The 16,168-nt window shown below is 44.2% G+C and overlaps 1 protein-coding gene across 1 annotated transcript in view; it reads right to left on the bottom strand.

Annotated features, from left to right (window-relative positions):
* Positions 1-5,723: 5,723 nt before the first annotated feature.
* Positions 5,724-16,168, bottom strand: part of GLE1 (GLE1 RNA export mediator) — a 41,616-nt gene continuing 31,171 nt past the window's right edge. Inside the window, exons 10-16 of the mRNA XM_060101935.1 lie at positions 13,023-13,165; positions 12,728-12,918; positions 12,115-12,244; positions 11,233-11,337; positions 8,974-9,056; positions 8,119-8,182; positions 5,724-6,925 (exon numbers count right to left, since the gene is read on the bottom strand). Coding sequence (XP_059957918.1) covers positions 6,857-6,925; positions 8,119-8,182; positions 8,974-9,056; positions 11,233-11,337; positions 12,115-12,244; positions 12,728-12,918; positions 13,023-13,165 — 785 coding nt within the window. The 3' untranslated portion in view covers positions 5,724-6,856. The remainder of the gene's footprint in view (positions 6,926-8,118; positions 8,183-8,973; positions 9,057-11,232; positions 11,338-12,114; positions 12,245-12,727; positions 12,919-13,022; positions 13,166-16,168) is intronic.

Genomic DNA, 16,168 nt, shown 5'->3' on the forward strand with positions numbered 1-16,168 from the left:
GTCACCTTTGGCATCATCGTCCTGTTTTCAGGGTTGTAGGTTCTAGAGCTTGAATTTGTCACCTCATCAGAATTGTAGGCCTGATTTTGTTGTTGCTGTTTATTTTTAAGTGGGGGAGAGGATTATCTTTTTTTTATATGTTTATTTATTTTTGTCTGTGTTGGGTCTTCATTGCTGTACACAGGCTTTTTTCTTTAGTTGCGGTGAGCGGGGACTACTCTTCCTTGCAGTGTGCAGGCTTCTCATTGCGGTGGCTTCTCTTGTTGCGGAGCATGGGCTCTAGGCGCGCAGGCTTCAGTAGTTGTGGCACGTGGGCTCAGTAGTTGTGGCTCGCGGGCTCTAGAGCTCAGGCTCAGTAGTTGTGGCGCATGGGCTTAGTTGCTCTGCGGCATGTGGGATCTTCCTGGGCCAGGGCTCGAAACTGTGTCTCCCGCAATGGCAGGTGGATTCCCAACCATTGCGCCACCAGGGACGTCCCAGCAAAACCTGTTTAGAGTCAACTTCCCATCCCTGCTACAGGTTGATGGCTTCAAGGTCACCTTTGGCATCACCGTCCTGTTTTCAGGGTTGTAGGTTCGTTCTAGAGCTTGAATTTGTCACCTCATCAGAATTGTAGGCCTGATTTTGTTGCTGTTGTTTGTTTTTTTTTTTTTTTTTTTTTTTTTTGCGGTATGCGGGCCTCTCACTGTTGTGGCCTCCCCCGTTGCGGAGCACAGGCTCCGGACGCGTAGGCTCCGGACGCGCAGGCTCAGCGGCCACGGCCCACGGGCCCAGCTGCTCCGCGGCATATGGGATCCTCCCAGACCGGGGCACGAACCCGTATCCCCTGCATCGGCAGGCGGACTCTCAACCACTTGCGCCACCAGGGAGGCCCTGTTTGTTTGTTTTTTTAAGTGGGGGAGAGGATTATCTTTTAATTTTGAAATAATTTCAAATTTGTAAAAAATTACAAGAGTAATAGAAAGAAATCCCATACACCCTTCATCCAGATTCCCCAATTTGTTAACAACTGACCACATTTGCTCTATTATTCTGATAGTATATACTTACACACATACATACACGTGTAGATATTTTCCCCCTGAATCATTTGAGAATAAGTTGCAGACATCATGCCCAGTCACCCCTAAGTACTTTAAGAACAAGTACTTTTCTTTTTATAACCACAATACAATGATCAAAGTCAGGAAATTAATGTTGACATAATACTGTTATCTAACATACAGACCTTATTCAAGTTTTGCTAATTGTCCCAACATCCTTTACAAGACAAACACACAGAAAGATCTTTTTTTTCCTGGACCAGGTTCCAATCCAGCATCATGTACTACATTTAGTGTAAACATCCTGAAGGAGCTAAAAGAAAAATGTTTCTTGAATACATCATCTGTGTAGACTGATATTTAAAATAAATGGAGCCTGGCTGTAAACCAGACGATATTATAAATTCCTCTATAATGGGTGTTTCTGGAAATCCATCACATAGCTGGGAGACCATAGCTCTCATCTGCTTTCTGCAGGTCCACAGGACCTAATATCAGGGATTCATTAATGGCACAGAGAAAAGGGAAGTGAATGGCCAAGCCTGATAAGGCACCTGTGGGAAGCTCTGTAGCTCTGTTTTCCTGGCACTGAGAGAGAAGACATCCAAACCTAATTACGTCACTGCTATCACCACAGGAAGCTTGAGAAGTGGGGGAAAGCTCCTAGCACGTGGGTGGGAAACCTCCAGAACAACTCCATTCTTCTATCCAAGGGATGTGTTGGGTTTCTCTCCCATTGGAATTTCCAATTCATCATCAAATTTGCTTTAAAATGATGTAGGACAGGATTTCCCTGGTGGCGCAGTGGTTGAGAATCCGCTTGTCAATGCAGGGGACACGGGTTCGAGCCCTGGTCTGAGAAGATCACACATGCCACGGAGCAACTAAGCCCATGCACCACAACTACTGAGCCTGCACTCCAGAGCCCGTGAGCCACAACTACTGAAGCCCATGCTCTGCAAAAAGAGAAGCCACCGCAGTGAGAAGCCCACGCATGACTACGAAGAGTAGCCCCCGTTCGTTGCAACTACAGAAAGCCCACGCGCAGCAACGAAGACCCAACGCAGCCGAAAATAATTAATTAATAAAAAAAGATGTAGGACCATGATAAGACAAAAATATGGGCACTCAGCCTAAGAAATGAGGTCAAACTTGAAAGGAGGCAAGCAGGCAGGTGAGCGCTTGAATTTAAAGGCAAATGCAGTCCTTGGTATTCTACTCTTAGAAATCTGACACTACTCTCCACCAGGAGTCACCGCTATCGCCAGCAATCTCTACCTCTGGAGGCAACGCTACCAGTGAGTATCGAAAACCTGGCCTCCCTGATGCTCTCCTTTCTTGGTTTACCATCAAGAACCCAATAGGAATACCAAGCATTAAATGACATGTGCAAGACTGTTAAACATGTCTAGAGAAAGAAGATTCAAATATTGTAAGAGGTGTTTGCTATGGAGTGGTACAAATTCAAAGTGGAGGAGACCTTAGAGATCATCTTGTCCAGTGATTTTTTTCATATTTCATTTTTGACAGAACTTTCCCATATGTAATCTTACAAAGAACTCCAATATATACAGCACATAAAGCAAAAATGCTGTGGCAGAGAGAATCCAAGCATTCCATGCAGGCCCATTAGTCCTATTAAAGGCTGTGCAAATGTGAGCTGCTTAACTCCAGTAAGAGGCACTGCTCACCTCCTGGTTCCATTTTCATAGTTATTAATACAACAGCCTTCCAGCAGATGGCAGTAGTAGGAAGGGAAGCCTTTTAAAAATGTGCACAAAGCCGCCATATGCTGACTGACTATACAGCTGGGCCCCATCCACTCAACACCCTGAAGTCAGTGCTTCCCAAGTTGTTCCGTCATGATGCACAGAGAATGCCATCTGTAAAGCACAGGTAGAGAGAGGAAGTCAAATGGCCACGGGCCCCATGGGCTACAGAGATCAGTATGCTATGACACACAGCAGGGAAGCTCTGCCCTAAGGCACCGCTACTGAGCACGATTTGAAAACTACTCATCTGGTGACTGGTCCAATTCTTGTGTTTCGCAGGTGGGGATACTGAGGTTCAGAGAGTGGATGACCCACTCAAGGTCACAAACCTAAAAGTGAATTGAAAATCTGAAAGATGCCACCAGAAAACTACTAGAACTAATCAATGAATTTGGTAAGGTTGCAGGACACAAAAGTAATGCACAGAAATCTCTGGCATTCCTATACACTAACAACGAAAGATAAGAAAGAGAAATTAAGGAAACAGTCCCATTTACCATCGCAACAAAAAGAATAAAATATCTTGGAATAAACCTACCTAAGGAGGCAAAAGACCTGTACTTAGAAAACTATAAAACACTGATGAAAGAAATCAAAGATAACATAAACAGATGGAGACATATACCATGCTCCTGGATTAGAAGAATCAATACTGTGAAAATGACTATACTACCCAAAGCAATCTACAGGTTCAATGCAATCCCTATCAAATTACCAATGGCATTTTTCGCAGAACTAGAACAAGAAATTTTACAAGTTGTATGGAAACACAAAGGACCCTGAATAGCCAAAAGCAATCTTAAGAAAGAAAAATGGAGCTGGAGGAATCAGGCTCCCAGACTTCAGACTATACTACAAAGCTACAGTAATCAAGACAATACAGTACTGGCACAAAAACAGAAATATAGATCAATGGAACAGGACAGAAAGCCCAGAGATAAACCCATGCACATATGGTCACCTTATCTTTGACAAAGGAGGCAAGAAAATACAATGGAGAAAAGACAGCCTCTTCAATAAGCAGTGCTGGGAAAAATGGACAGCTACATGTAAAAGAATGAAATTAGAACACACCCTAACACCATATACAAAAATAAACTCAAAATGGATTAAAGACCTAAATGTAAAGGCCAGACACTACAAAACTCTTAGAGGAAAACAGGCAGAACAGTCTATGACATATATCACAGCAAGATCCTTTTTGACCCACCTCCTAGAGAAATGGAAATAAAAACAAAAACAAACAAATGGGACCTAATGAAACTTAAAAGCTTTTGCATAGCAAAGGAAACCATAAACAAGATGAAAAGACAACCCTCAGAATGGGAGAAAATATTTGCAAATGAAGAAACTGACAAAGGATTAATCTCCAAAATATACAAGCAGCTCATAAAGCTCAATATTAAAGAAACAAACAACCCAATCCAAAAATGGGCAGAAGACCTAAATAGACATTTCTCCAAAGAAGACATACAGATGGCCAAGAAGCACATGAAAAGATGCTCAACATCACTAATTATTGAGAAATGCAAATCAAAACCACAATGAGGTACCAACTCACATTGGGCAGAATGGCCATCTCAAAAAATCTAGGAACAATAAATGCTGGAGAAGGTGTGGAGAAAAGGGAACCTTCCTGCACTGTTGGTGGGAATGTAAATTGATACAGTCACTATGGAGAACAGTATGGAGGTTCCTTAAAAAACTAAAATAGGGGCTTCCCAGGTGGCACAGTGGTTGAGAGTCCGCCTGCCGATGCGGGGGACACAGGTTTGTGCCCCGGTCCGGGAAGATCCCACATGCCGCGGAGCGGCTGGGCCCATAAGCCATGGCCACTGAGCCTGTGTGTCCGGAGCCTGTGCTCCGCAACGGGAGAGGCCACAACAGTGAGAGGCCCGTGTACTGCAAAAACAAACAAACAAACGAAAACTAAAATAGAACTACCATATGACCCAGCAATCCCACTACTGGGCATATACCCTGACAAAACCATAATTTAAAAAGAGTCGTGTACCACAATGTTCACTGCAGCACTATTTACAAAAGCCAGGACATGGAAGCAACCTAAATGTCCACCAACAGATGAATGGATAAAGAAGCTGTAGCACATATATACAATGCAATATTACTCAGCCATAAAAAGGAAAAAAATTGAGTTATTTGTAGTGAGGTGGATGGACCTAGAATCTGTCATACAGAGTGATGTAAGTCAGAAAGAGAAAGAAAAATACTGTATGCTAACACATATATATGGAATTTAAAAAAGCGGTCCTGATGAACCTAGTGGCAGGGCAGGAATAAAGACGCAGACATAGAGAATGGACTTGAGGGCACGGGGGGGAAGGGGAAGCTGGGACGAAGTGAGAGAGTGGCACTGACATATATACACTACCAAGTGTAAAATGGATGGCTAGTGGGAAGCTGCTGCATAGCACAAGGAGATCAACTCGATGATGCTTTGTCATGACCTAGAGGGGATGGGATAGGGAGGGCAGGAGGGAGGCTCAAGAGGGAGGAGATATGGGATATATGTATACATATAGCTGATTCACTTAATTGTACAGCAGAAACTAACATAACATTGTAAAGCATTTATATTCCAATAAAGATGTGAAAAAAAATTTTTTTTAAAGTGAATTGAACCCAAGTCTCTAGACTCCTTCCCCAGTGTTCATTCCATTGTGTCCACATCAAAAGACTTTAATTCTTTCCCATCTGCTAGATAAAACAGGGTCAGTTACTGGTACATAATTACACGAAAGAAATGACAGAAAAAAAGCAGTTTTCCCAAGGTGAAGGTCAAGACAAAAAAGGAAAAACATACCACTCTATACCTAGACTCGGGCACCACCATGCCCCTTATGATTTACACAGCTCCAGGTACAGGAAGTTGATCATACTGAACCGACTAGATACCAGCAAGGGGGTTTTAAAAATCAAGCTTTATTACTTATCTTTTGGCACTATAGTCAATAATTCACAGAATGGGTTGCTTCGAGCAACTCAAGATTACCAGAGAATCCTCCACAAGAAACACAACCCCACATACAACATCTACTACAGAGGAATAGATCCAAGAGAATGAGTCTTTCCATAAAGCAAATCTCAACTCTTAGCTGAACAGCCAGACTCTGGATTTTTGTAGTGGCTTTAGTCAGGCAAATCTATCATCATTCATTACTCAGAACATGTAAAAACAATTATAAGGCAGTTCTCAATTCTTCCCCAACATCTTTATTAAACCCCTGATTCATTGCTTATGGATGCTCAGCTCATGTACAATGTTGCAAGCTCCATCTCAGCCCATCTTAACTCAAATTGAAAAACAAAAAGCTGGGTTCATGCATCCCGACTCATCCAGGAACCAAATTCCAAAGTAAGAGGACAAACAGTGCTTCCTGGTTCAATATAACGTGTTAACAGTCCTAATCCCAGACACTGAGCTACCTCCGATGCAATTTGGGACTGACTTAGCCCATGTCTACACCAGGCATTTCTTCTGAATTTATAATTACTTCACAAGCTGACTAGGCAAAACAAACATAACCCAGTCCTGCATGTGAGGGTTTGGGCCTCATCTGTTACCTGCTACTTTAAAGGTGACCTTGAGTCTTTGCTCCTCCTGGGAATTCTGAAGGGGGGCAGCACAGGGGGAGGGGCTGGGGTGTGGTGGTGGAGTGAAAGCCACTTCAGCTCAGAGTGAAATAGTCAAGGTATTAACCTACCTTCTGAAAGATACTAGAAACAAAGGAAATCAAGGGTGAGATTAAGTGCTAAACTCTTCTCATAATTTTTTTTTCAAATTTTTTGCAAAAATGAGAAAGGCCAATTCTGCTTACTGTCATGCGGACCCCTTTAAGGAGTCATCACATCTATTAAAGGACCTCTTAATTTGTGACCCATGAAAATCTGCTCTCCTAGTCACAAGGTACAAATACACAAAACATGTATTGACATGACTTCTCCCAAATACAGCTGTCTTCAGTTGCTTTATTATCGTCCCTTTGCAACAAAATGGTGATGGTGGGCGACGGAGTAACATCAGGAACGCCAGAAGGAGGAAGTCAGAAAGCCCTTGGGGACAGGAATCTCCTTGTGCTCCAAACATTCCTGGTCAGGGAAAGACAAGGAAAACAGAATGATTCTCTGATAACACTGCTTCCAACACTTAAAGTTTGGAAGAAACTTTGAGGGACAGCAAGTGGAAGTAAGTCCTATGTATGTAGTACATACATATACAATGGAATATTACTTAGCCATAAAAAAACCAAAATAATGCCATTTGCAGCAATGTGGATGGACCTAGAGATTGTCATACTGAGTGAAGTAAGTCAGAGAAAGACAAATATCATATAATATCGCTTATATGTGGAATCTAAAAAAAATAGTACAAATGAACTTCTTTACAAAACAGAAACAGAGTCACAGATGTAGAAAACAAACTTATGGTTACGAGGTGGTGGGGAGGGATAAATTGGGTGACTGGGACCGACATATACACACTACTCTATATAAAACAGATAACTAATAAGAACCTACTGTACAGCACAGGAAACTACTCAATACTCTGCAATGACATATATGGGAAAAGAATCTAAAAGAGAGTGGATATATGTTTATGTATAACTGATTCACTGTGCTATACAGCAGAAACTAACACAACATTGTAAATCAACTATACTCCAATAAAAATTAATTGAAAAAAAACAAAAAAAGGTTTTCTATAAGACTTCTCCTTCTGCATGAATTGCAGCGGAGGACAAATGCCAGGGTATTGTTAACGTCTGTCCCACTCTCATCTCCCACAGCCTGGCCTCACCTTTCACTATTGCAATTTCCCCAACTGGGCTACTGGAGAGTGGAAGTCAGTTGGCTGTCTTGGCAGACGTACCAAAATGCAAAGTTTTTTGGCACTTGGAAAAAGGACAGGAGTCTGGCTCAAACTGCAGTCTGTTCTCGTGGAGAAAAGTGACCACACATACCTGTCCCCTAGACCTGAGACTGAGAAAAGAACCTTGGCCAACATGCAAAAAGTGTATCAGTGAGATGAGATTCATTACATGTATTTTATTCATCTCTTAGGAGAGCTTTTCCCCACGGGCAGTATGGACAATGACACGTAGGAAGAAGACAATGAAATGGCAGCCCTTAAGGTGAAGAGGGGTTGATGGACAAAAAAGTAGTGTTCGGAAAAATCAAGAGGAAGAGACCGCAGTCAGAGTCTGGATGTGCAAGACATGTCAGACACAGGTGCACTGGAGGCTGACGACAGTCTGGGATGTGCTGGTCTAAGGGCATCTTACCTCCAAGAACTGCTTGAGGCGTATGAAGGAACCCATCTGTCCTGAGCTGGTGATGGCTTCAATCCTACAGGGAGAGAAAGAAGACAGGTGAGTCACACCTATGACTCACACTTCTCTTTTGGAGGAGTTAGGAGACCTGCTGATCTGGAGGACGGGGCGGATCAAAGGACTCACAGACGTGTCATCTACACTGGATGCTGTTGCTCTACTAAATGGTCTCAACATTTTTTTCTTTTCTTTTCTTTTTTCTTTTTTCATGCCCCCTGCAGTGGAAGCATGGAGTCTTAATCACTGGACTGCCAGGGAAGTCCCTCAACATTTTTTTCAAATAAGCGGATAAAGGAGAAAAGAGCACTGTTCCTTTCCAAGGTCTTTGTGATCAGGTGGGATGGGTGCTGCCAATGCCTTTCCCCACTTGGAAAGGCCAGAGAGTTGAGAGGAGTGAGAAGGGTCCTTGAAGGTGAATGCCACGACAGAGTCAAGCAACCTGGCTGACCAATCAGTTTTACCAACTGATTTACTGAGGGGGTTTGCCTCCTTGGTTTCATGCATGACTGCATGTAATCACTATCCCAGATTATCTGGGGGAGTTTAGAAAAGAAGAGAGTTTTAAAAATGTCAGGTATCTGAATCCAAGATCTTCCTAATTTGTTTTTTTTATTTAGTCAACAATATTTAAGAGAGACTTCAGAAGCGTTTATTCAAATAACAAAGAGGAGACGGATGGGAGCAGATGTTACACTTAACACAGGTGCTTAACTGAGTCAGAAACAGGATGTAACAGCAGCCACGGTATCTGATGTCATAAGTTTTCACCTACCAAATCCCCTGGTGTCTACTCAACAAGTCTAATACCTGGGTAAGTAGTCCTCTTTGATGAGAAGTAGCATCTTCCAGAACTGGACCTGGTACTGCTTCATGAGGGCATTCCCACACACCTAGAGGGGAAGGTGGGCACTGTCAGAGCAGAGAATGAAAACTCACACTCATATGAGAGATCCATAAAGGACAATCAGACCTTTGCCTTTTGTTCCTATCAAGAATTTCAACCACAATGCCACTTAGCCAGCTAAGCAAGGCAATTAAAATCCAGCTTTCGGGCTTCCCTGGTGGCGCAGTGGTTGAGAGTCTGCCTGCCGATGCAGGGGACACGGGTTCGTGCCCCGGTCTGGGAAGATCCCACATGCCGCGGAGCGGCTGAGCCTGTGAGCCATGGCCGCTAAGCCTGCGTGTCCGGAGCCTGTGCTCTGCAATGGGAGAGGCCACAACAGTGAGAGGCCCGCGTACCGCAAAAAAAAAAAAAAAAAAAAAAAAGACATGCAACCCAATGTTCATTGCAGCACTATTTACAATAGCCAGGTCATGGAAGCAACCTAAATGCCCACTGATAGATGAATAGATAAAGAAGATGTGGCACATATATACAATGGAATATTACTCAGCCATAAAAAGGAACGAAATTGGGTCATTTGTACAGACATGGATGAATCTAGAGACTGTCACACAGAGTGAAGTAAGGCAGAAAGAGAAAAACAAATATCGTATATTAACGCATGTATGTGGAATCTAGAAAAACGGTACAGGTGAAATGAACCTGTCTGTAGGGCAGAAATGGAGACACAGATGTAGAAAACAAACATATGGACACCAAGGGGGGAAAGTGGCTGGGGGTGGTGGTGGAGGGATGAATTGGGAGATTGGGATTGACATATATACACTAATATGTTTAAAAGGGATAACTAATAAGAACCTGCTGTATAAAAAATAAATAAAATTAAATTAAAAAAAAAAACAACCAAACAAAAAAAACCTTAACTTACTATGGATTCTAAAGCTATGACATACTTCCCATATTGTGACTTCAGGAGCTTTAAGGTGACTAGAAACTGTTGGCGTTATAGGCCAAATGGTCCCAGATTTGTTATGGCATGTGCCCCAAGCCTTTATTCTTTAAGAACTGTCTCCTTTCCACAGAAACCCTACCCTTTCCCTGTAGTGGGGTCCCTAATGGGCAGAGAGGACTATATGGAGCCTTCTAGACGCGACTGGTATCTGTGACCCAAGCTGGTTAATCGTATTTTCTCTCCTGGGAATTAGCAATCACAGTGGTGGGACAGTAGTGCCATTACACTGGTGACCACACTGAGGCTGAGGGATATAGCCCAGGACGGCACCTTCTCCACTGTGCACAGAAAACTTCAGAAAGTTGGCTTATAGAGCAAGAAGGAGGCAATCTGCAGGAAGAGCAGACATGAAAGACCACGTGGTCCCAGGGGGAGGCTGCCTTGGTACCTGGTGACATTCCAGTTCCTGGTTCCAGGCCCTGATGAGATTCAACCGCACATCCCACCCTTGATTCTGGAGTGAGTCATTTCTATATCCCTAAAACAATTCCTTTTCACTCGTACTGGGATGTACAGTTTTCTGTTCTTTAGAACGAGAAGACAACCACACAGAGAAGGGAAGTACATAGGGAAGAAAAATCAAAAGCTAGGTTTGTCTTGGGGATCAGGAAAACATGTATGACACTGGACACTGAAGCTGCTCACCATTAGTCTCTATTTCTTTTTTTTTTTTTTTTTAGCTCCTAAAATCCTTGTAATTTCCTAAGTGATAAAGGTAAAAAGAGCATCTTTTGTTGTATATATATTTATGTATTTTTTTTTTTAATTTTTTTATTTTTTTCTTTTTGCGGTACGTGGGCCTCTCACTGTTGTGGCTTCTCCCGTTGCGGGAGCACAGGCTCCGGATGCGCAGGCTCAGCGGCCATGGCTCACGGGCCCAGCCGCTCCGCGGCATATGGGATCCTCCCAGACCGGGGCACGAACCCGTATCCCCTGCATCGGCAGGCGGACTCTTAACCACTTGCGCCACCAGGGAGGCCCTATTTATGTATTTTAAATGTTTTTTGGCTATGTGGCATGTGGGATCTTAGTTCCCTGACCAGGGATTGAACCTGTGCCTTCGCAGTGAAAGCGCAGAGTCCTAACCACTGGACCGCCAGGAAATTCCCATTAGTCTCCATCTCTATATTCCTTTCCGAGTCACATCACACAGTGGCCCAAGGCTGCTTCAACCACTGGCTCTCTCTCGTGTGATAACTGTATTACGTACCTCCAAGAAATCAAAGAGGAGGGCGGCTGTCAAAACTGACAGGGGCTCCATGTTTAAGATCTGTGCCAACCAGCGCCAGCCATGATTTAAGCCATGGGGGTGAATCTGGGAGGAGAGAGGCTTGGTCACTGTTTAATCTCATTTTCAGCAGAGATCTAAATTTCTACCGTTATCATCCAGGCATTACCAACAGGACATGAACCCCCAGATCAGCTAACCGAAGCACCTGCCACAGGGCAGAAACAACACAAGCCAAACAAATTCTGTTTTTAAATACTGCATACATTGGTATCCACACATTCTTCACAGCATCCCTTCAACACAGGGCTGTCAGCTTCAGTTTCAGGGATTCCACAGTTACTCTCACAGACATTTTATTTATTATTCTTGGTATCTTTAGCACAGAACCTGGGACATAGCAGGTGCACAATAAAAACTTCTTGGATTCAGTCAACCTATATTCCTTTCTCTTTAGGTTTCCAAGTCCATCAACTTCTCCAACCCTCTAATCTCCATTCCTTGAAAAAAGAACTGGGCTGGCAGGTCAAAGCCCTGGCCCCAGGCCGTGGCTCTGTCATTGACAAGTGTGTATCACTACAGCTTGCTAAGCCTCCTCCGTCTGTCCATCTGTGAAGTAAGGTACGTGACCTAGATGGCCTCTAGGGCACCAATTAGTCTCTGAGCAAATAACTCTGCTGATCCAAAAGTTTCCTAATAATCAACATCAACTTCTCTGAAGAGTACCTATGAAGCGGCAATAGTCTTTAACTTATCATGCGACTGGACTGCCTCTCTGAAAGGTCAATATTTCCTGCAGGTAAGATACACTAACGTGGATTCTGGTCCAACCTCTCATTATCGATACTAAGCCGCTTCTACTACCTCTTGTCGGTTTCCATACGGCCACCGGAGCTGGATGATGGCAGCGTAGAGACGGATCATCCCAGACATGCGTTTTAGAAAGCTGTCTTGCTGTTCTACTCTGGAATCCGTCACTTGGTAGCCAAGCATCCTATGTGGGAAGAAAATATTCAATGTGACAAGGCCAAAGTGAGGGTGACCAAATTACTTTTTATGGCGAAAAGTAACAAAATATTATTATTACATTTAGCATTATTATTAATATATTTTTACATGCTACTCACATCTATTACCAAATCTGTGCATCATATAAACCCTGAGAGGTAAATTCCCAGGAGGTAATGGATATCATTACCCCCATTTACAGATCATGAAAATAATGTTTAAAGAGATTAAATGATTTCCCCATTTTTGCAAATCTATTAAAGGACAAAGCAGGGATAAAAATACTAAGACCCCTGGATTCTAAATCCAGTATTCTAAAGCCATCCAGTTTGCATGAAAGACACTGTATTCTCTGATAGAATGTTCAAGGTACATAAGAGACGTTCTGAGGAGAGGAAACAAATCCCAGTTCTATTTCTATTTCATTCATCACTCTAGGGATAGTGAGTAAGGAGAAGAACAACTTCACCTCTGATAATCTTCCAAAGCCATTCCCTCTTTGAAAGCTGGATAGAAAGGAACAGAGTAAGGACAGTTCTTGTGCAGATGAGCAAGGATGAGGTCTCCCACTCTGGGGTGGAGCTCCCAGATCCCGGACGCCACTACTGCGATGGGGAACGCTGCTTCACGATGGGAGGCCACTTCCAACTCCCCTTGTCTCTGGGAGCACAGAGAGGGGGTGATTTTAAGTTAATACTCGAGAAAGGTTTAAAGGTTGTGCACCAGCCTCTTCTTCCCATACCTTTGGCAACAAGGTTCCTCACCACAAATTTCTCTGCCAGTTTGTACTGGACAAAGTCCAGGCCCTGTGGGTTAAGTGTGACGGACACAGAGCGCCCAGCAGTCTGAACGGGTTTTCCAGAGAGTAAGCTGTGGATCTTGTCAAAGATCTCCTTCAGCTTTGAGCCTGGGTATGAAAGACAAAGTTAGTGAAAAGTTACAACTGCAGTCAATCTATTTTTTTCATCACTGCAGTAACAAATCCTCTATACAAACCCAGCTGTGCAGGCCTACAGAAGGTCAGAGCCTAAAGCCAAAATACAGATGCGGAAAAATGTATGACAATCAAATCCATGATGTGGGGGATGAGAAAGTACACAAAGCGTGGTACTATTTCGAAGGAATTCCTTATTTGCACAGTGAACTAATTCTGAAACTGACACAGCCGAGAGATGAACAGTGGTATAGAAATAGGTGTTGAATTGTTACAGATGCCACGGGTGTGGCTGATGTCCCTAGAGAAGTCATTTGCAACTCTAGGGAAAACCTTCTAAAGGATCTTCCCCAACTCACAGTGATTCCCCCCTTCTCTCCCTCTCTTTTTTTTTTATAAATTTATTTTATTTATTTATTTAGGCTGCGTTGGGTCTTTGTTGCTGCGCACGGGCTTTCTCTGGTTGTGGCGAGCGGGGGCTACTCTTCGTTGCGGTGCGCGGGCTTCTCATTGCGGTGGCTTCTCTTGTTGCAGAGCACGGGCTCTAGGCGCACGGGCTTCAGTAGTTGCAGCACGTGGGCTCAGTAGTTGTGGCTCGCAGGCTCTAGAGCACAGGCTGAGTAGTTGTGGCGCACGGGCTTAGTTGCTCCGCGGCATGTGGGATCTTCCCGGACCAGGGCTTGAATCCGTGTCCGCTGCATTGGCAGGCGGATTCTTAACCACTGCGCCACCAGGGAAGTCCCCCCACTTCTCTCGGACCTGCCTTCCTCCATCATCAGCAACACAGAAGCTATATTTGTATTACAGATCCTGTGTGCCCCATCTTCCACACTGGCTAGTTAGGTTAGGACTAGTCACGCTGAGCTGATCAGCCAGCTGACAGAGTCAATTCCTTGAAGTGGCCACTCCTGTGACACATACACATGTAAGCAGTGGGGCTGCCCTGCTATGTGGACCAAAGTACAGCAGTCTACAAAATCAGAATGGACGTGGACAGAGGGAAGCCAAGAGGAGAGAGAAAAGGGTCCTAAAATTTCTGGCTCCTGAGATCCAGCTCCATTCCTGCCATAGGGTCTGTGAAACTGCTTATCTATCTATCTATCTATCTATCTATCTATCTATCTAGGCTGCGCCAGGTCTTAGTTGCTGTACGTGGGATCTTCCATGTGGCATGCAGGATCTTTTTTTTTAGTTACGGCGTGTGGACTTCTTAGTTTCAGCATGCAGACTCTTAGTTGTGGCATGCATGCGGGATCTAGTTCCCCAACCAGGGATCGAACCCAGTCCCCCAGCATTGGGAGCACAGTGTCTTACCCACTGGACCACCAGGGAAGTTCCGAAACTGCTTTATCTTTAGAAGAAACCCCCCTACCCCACCCACTTTTTCTTTCCTTTCTTTTTACTTTTCTTTCTTTTTTCTTTTTTTTTATTTGCTTAAGTAGATCTGAATTAGTTTCCATTATTTAAAATCAACGTTTGAACAAATACAGACAGCATCTCCAGTTTAGAAGTACCCTGCCAAATTCCTAATCACTTTAAGAAATATTTTAAAATCTCAGAAATGTCCTCCCCAAACCACTGATTCAGTTCCATTAAAAAAGGTGAGAGGGCTTCCTTGGTGGCGCAGTGGTTGAGAGTCCACCTGCCGATGCAGGGGACATGGGTTCGTGCCCCGGTCCGGGAAGATCCCACATGCCGCGGAGCGGCTGGGCCCGTAAGGCATGGCTGCGGAGCCTGTGCTCCGCAACGGGAGAGGTCACAACAGTGAGAGGCCCGCGTACAGCAAAAAAAAAAAAAAAAAAAAAAGAAGGGGAGAGAGGGGCAGCACATTTCTTAGGAAGTAAGAGAAGCAGGAAGAAACCAAGAATTAAATAATGAGATACCACAGAAACCTCAAGGCTAATAATCCCAGAAAAACAGAAGCAGAGACTGTAACCTTACTGAGATATTAAAATATATACATTTCCACACAAGTTTACTCAGCTCACCTTCCTGCTAAGTCATACCCTACTATTACTTGACTGACGGTTTCAAAGGGCTCCATTGGCCAAATCCCCAGCTGGCCCCACTCCCCGTGGCTCTCCAGTTAGGAAAATAGGTCCCAACCCTATGCCTGATATGGCCTCCCACATCCCATATGCCACAACGGCACCATATCCTTCTTTAAATTCTGCTCCGAATCTAACTACTCATGGACACCCACCTTTCAAGAGGCAGTAATTAGGTCACCTCTCTCTCAGTCATTCAACATTTACTGGGCACTAACTCTAGAAAATGTTCGTGTCTGACTGGGTTGTAAGCTCTTAAAGTGCTTACAATAATGATGGGGACAAAGGGACATAGTTACAGAATAGGCAGGAAAATGAAGAATGGCAAAACTAGAGTCTAATCAGATATAGAGAATGAACTAGAGAATGCAGTCAGGGGGATGACTTGCCGGTTTCAACTAAGGTGACCGAGTAGATAAGGTGCTATTGATTACTTAGAGCGAACAGGAGAAAAGGCAGGCAAGAGGACGATGATGAGTTCATATCGGAACATTCTAAACCTGACAAAGCTGAGGGGCATCTAGGCAGAGCTGCCCCTCGGGTAGCTGGAGCGAGGGAACCTGAAGCTCAAAGGAAAGGAATGACCCAGAGACCGAGCTGGGTGTCATGTGTGCAGAGGTCAAGTCTGATGCCATGGGGGGTCTTTAGAATGAGAAGAACTTAGGGGTAGAAGCACATCCCTGAGGACACACTTACCACTGGTGTGGGGGCAGGAGACTGAGGAACCCCCAAAGGAGAAAGAGAGGGAGGAGGAGAAGCTGGAAATTAATGCTGCTGCGGAAGCCAGAGGAGTAGAGGTGATGGAGGGAATAATCAACGGTACCAAAAGGCAACATGGGGGCTTCCCTGGTGGCGCAGTGGTTGAGAATCTGCCTGCCAATGCAGGGGACATGGGTTCGAGCCCTGGTCCGGGAAGATCCCACATGCT

Source organism: Mesoplodon densirostris, chromosome 6 (genome assembly GCF_025265405.1).
Source record: "Mesoplodon densirostris isolate mMesDen1 chromosome 6, mMesDen1 primary haplotype, whole genome shotgun sequence".
Lineage (NCBI taxonomy): Eukaryota > Metazoa > Chordata > Mammalia > Artiodactyla > Ziphiidae > Mesoplodon > Mesoplodon densirostris.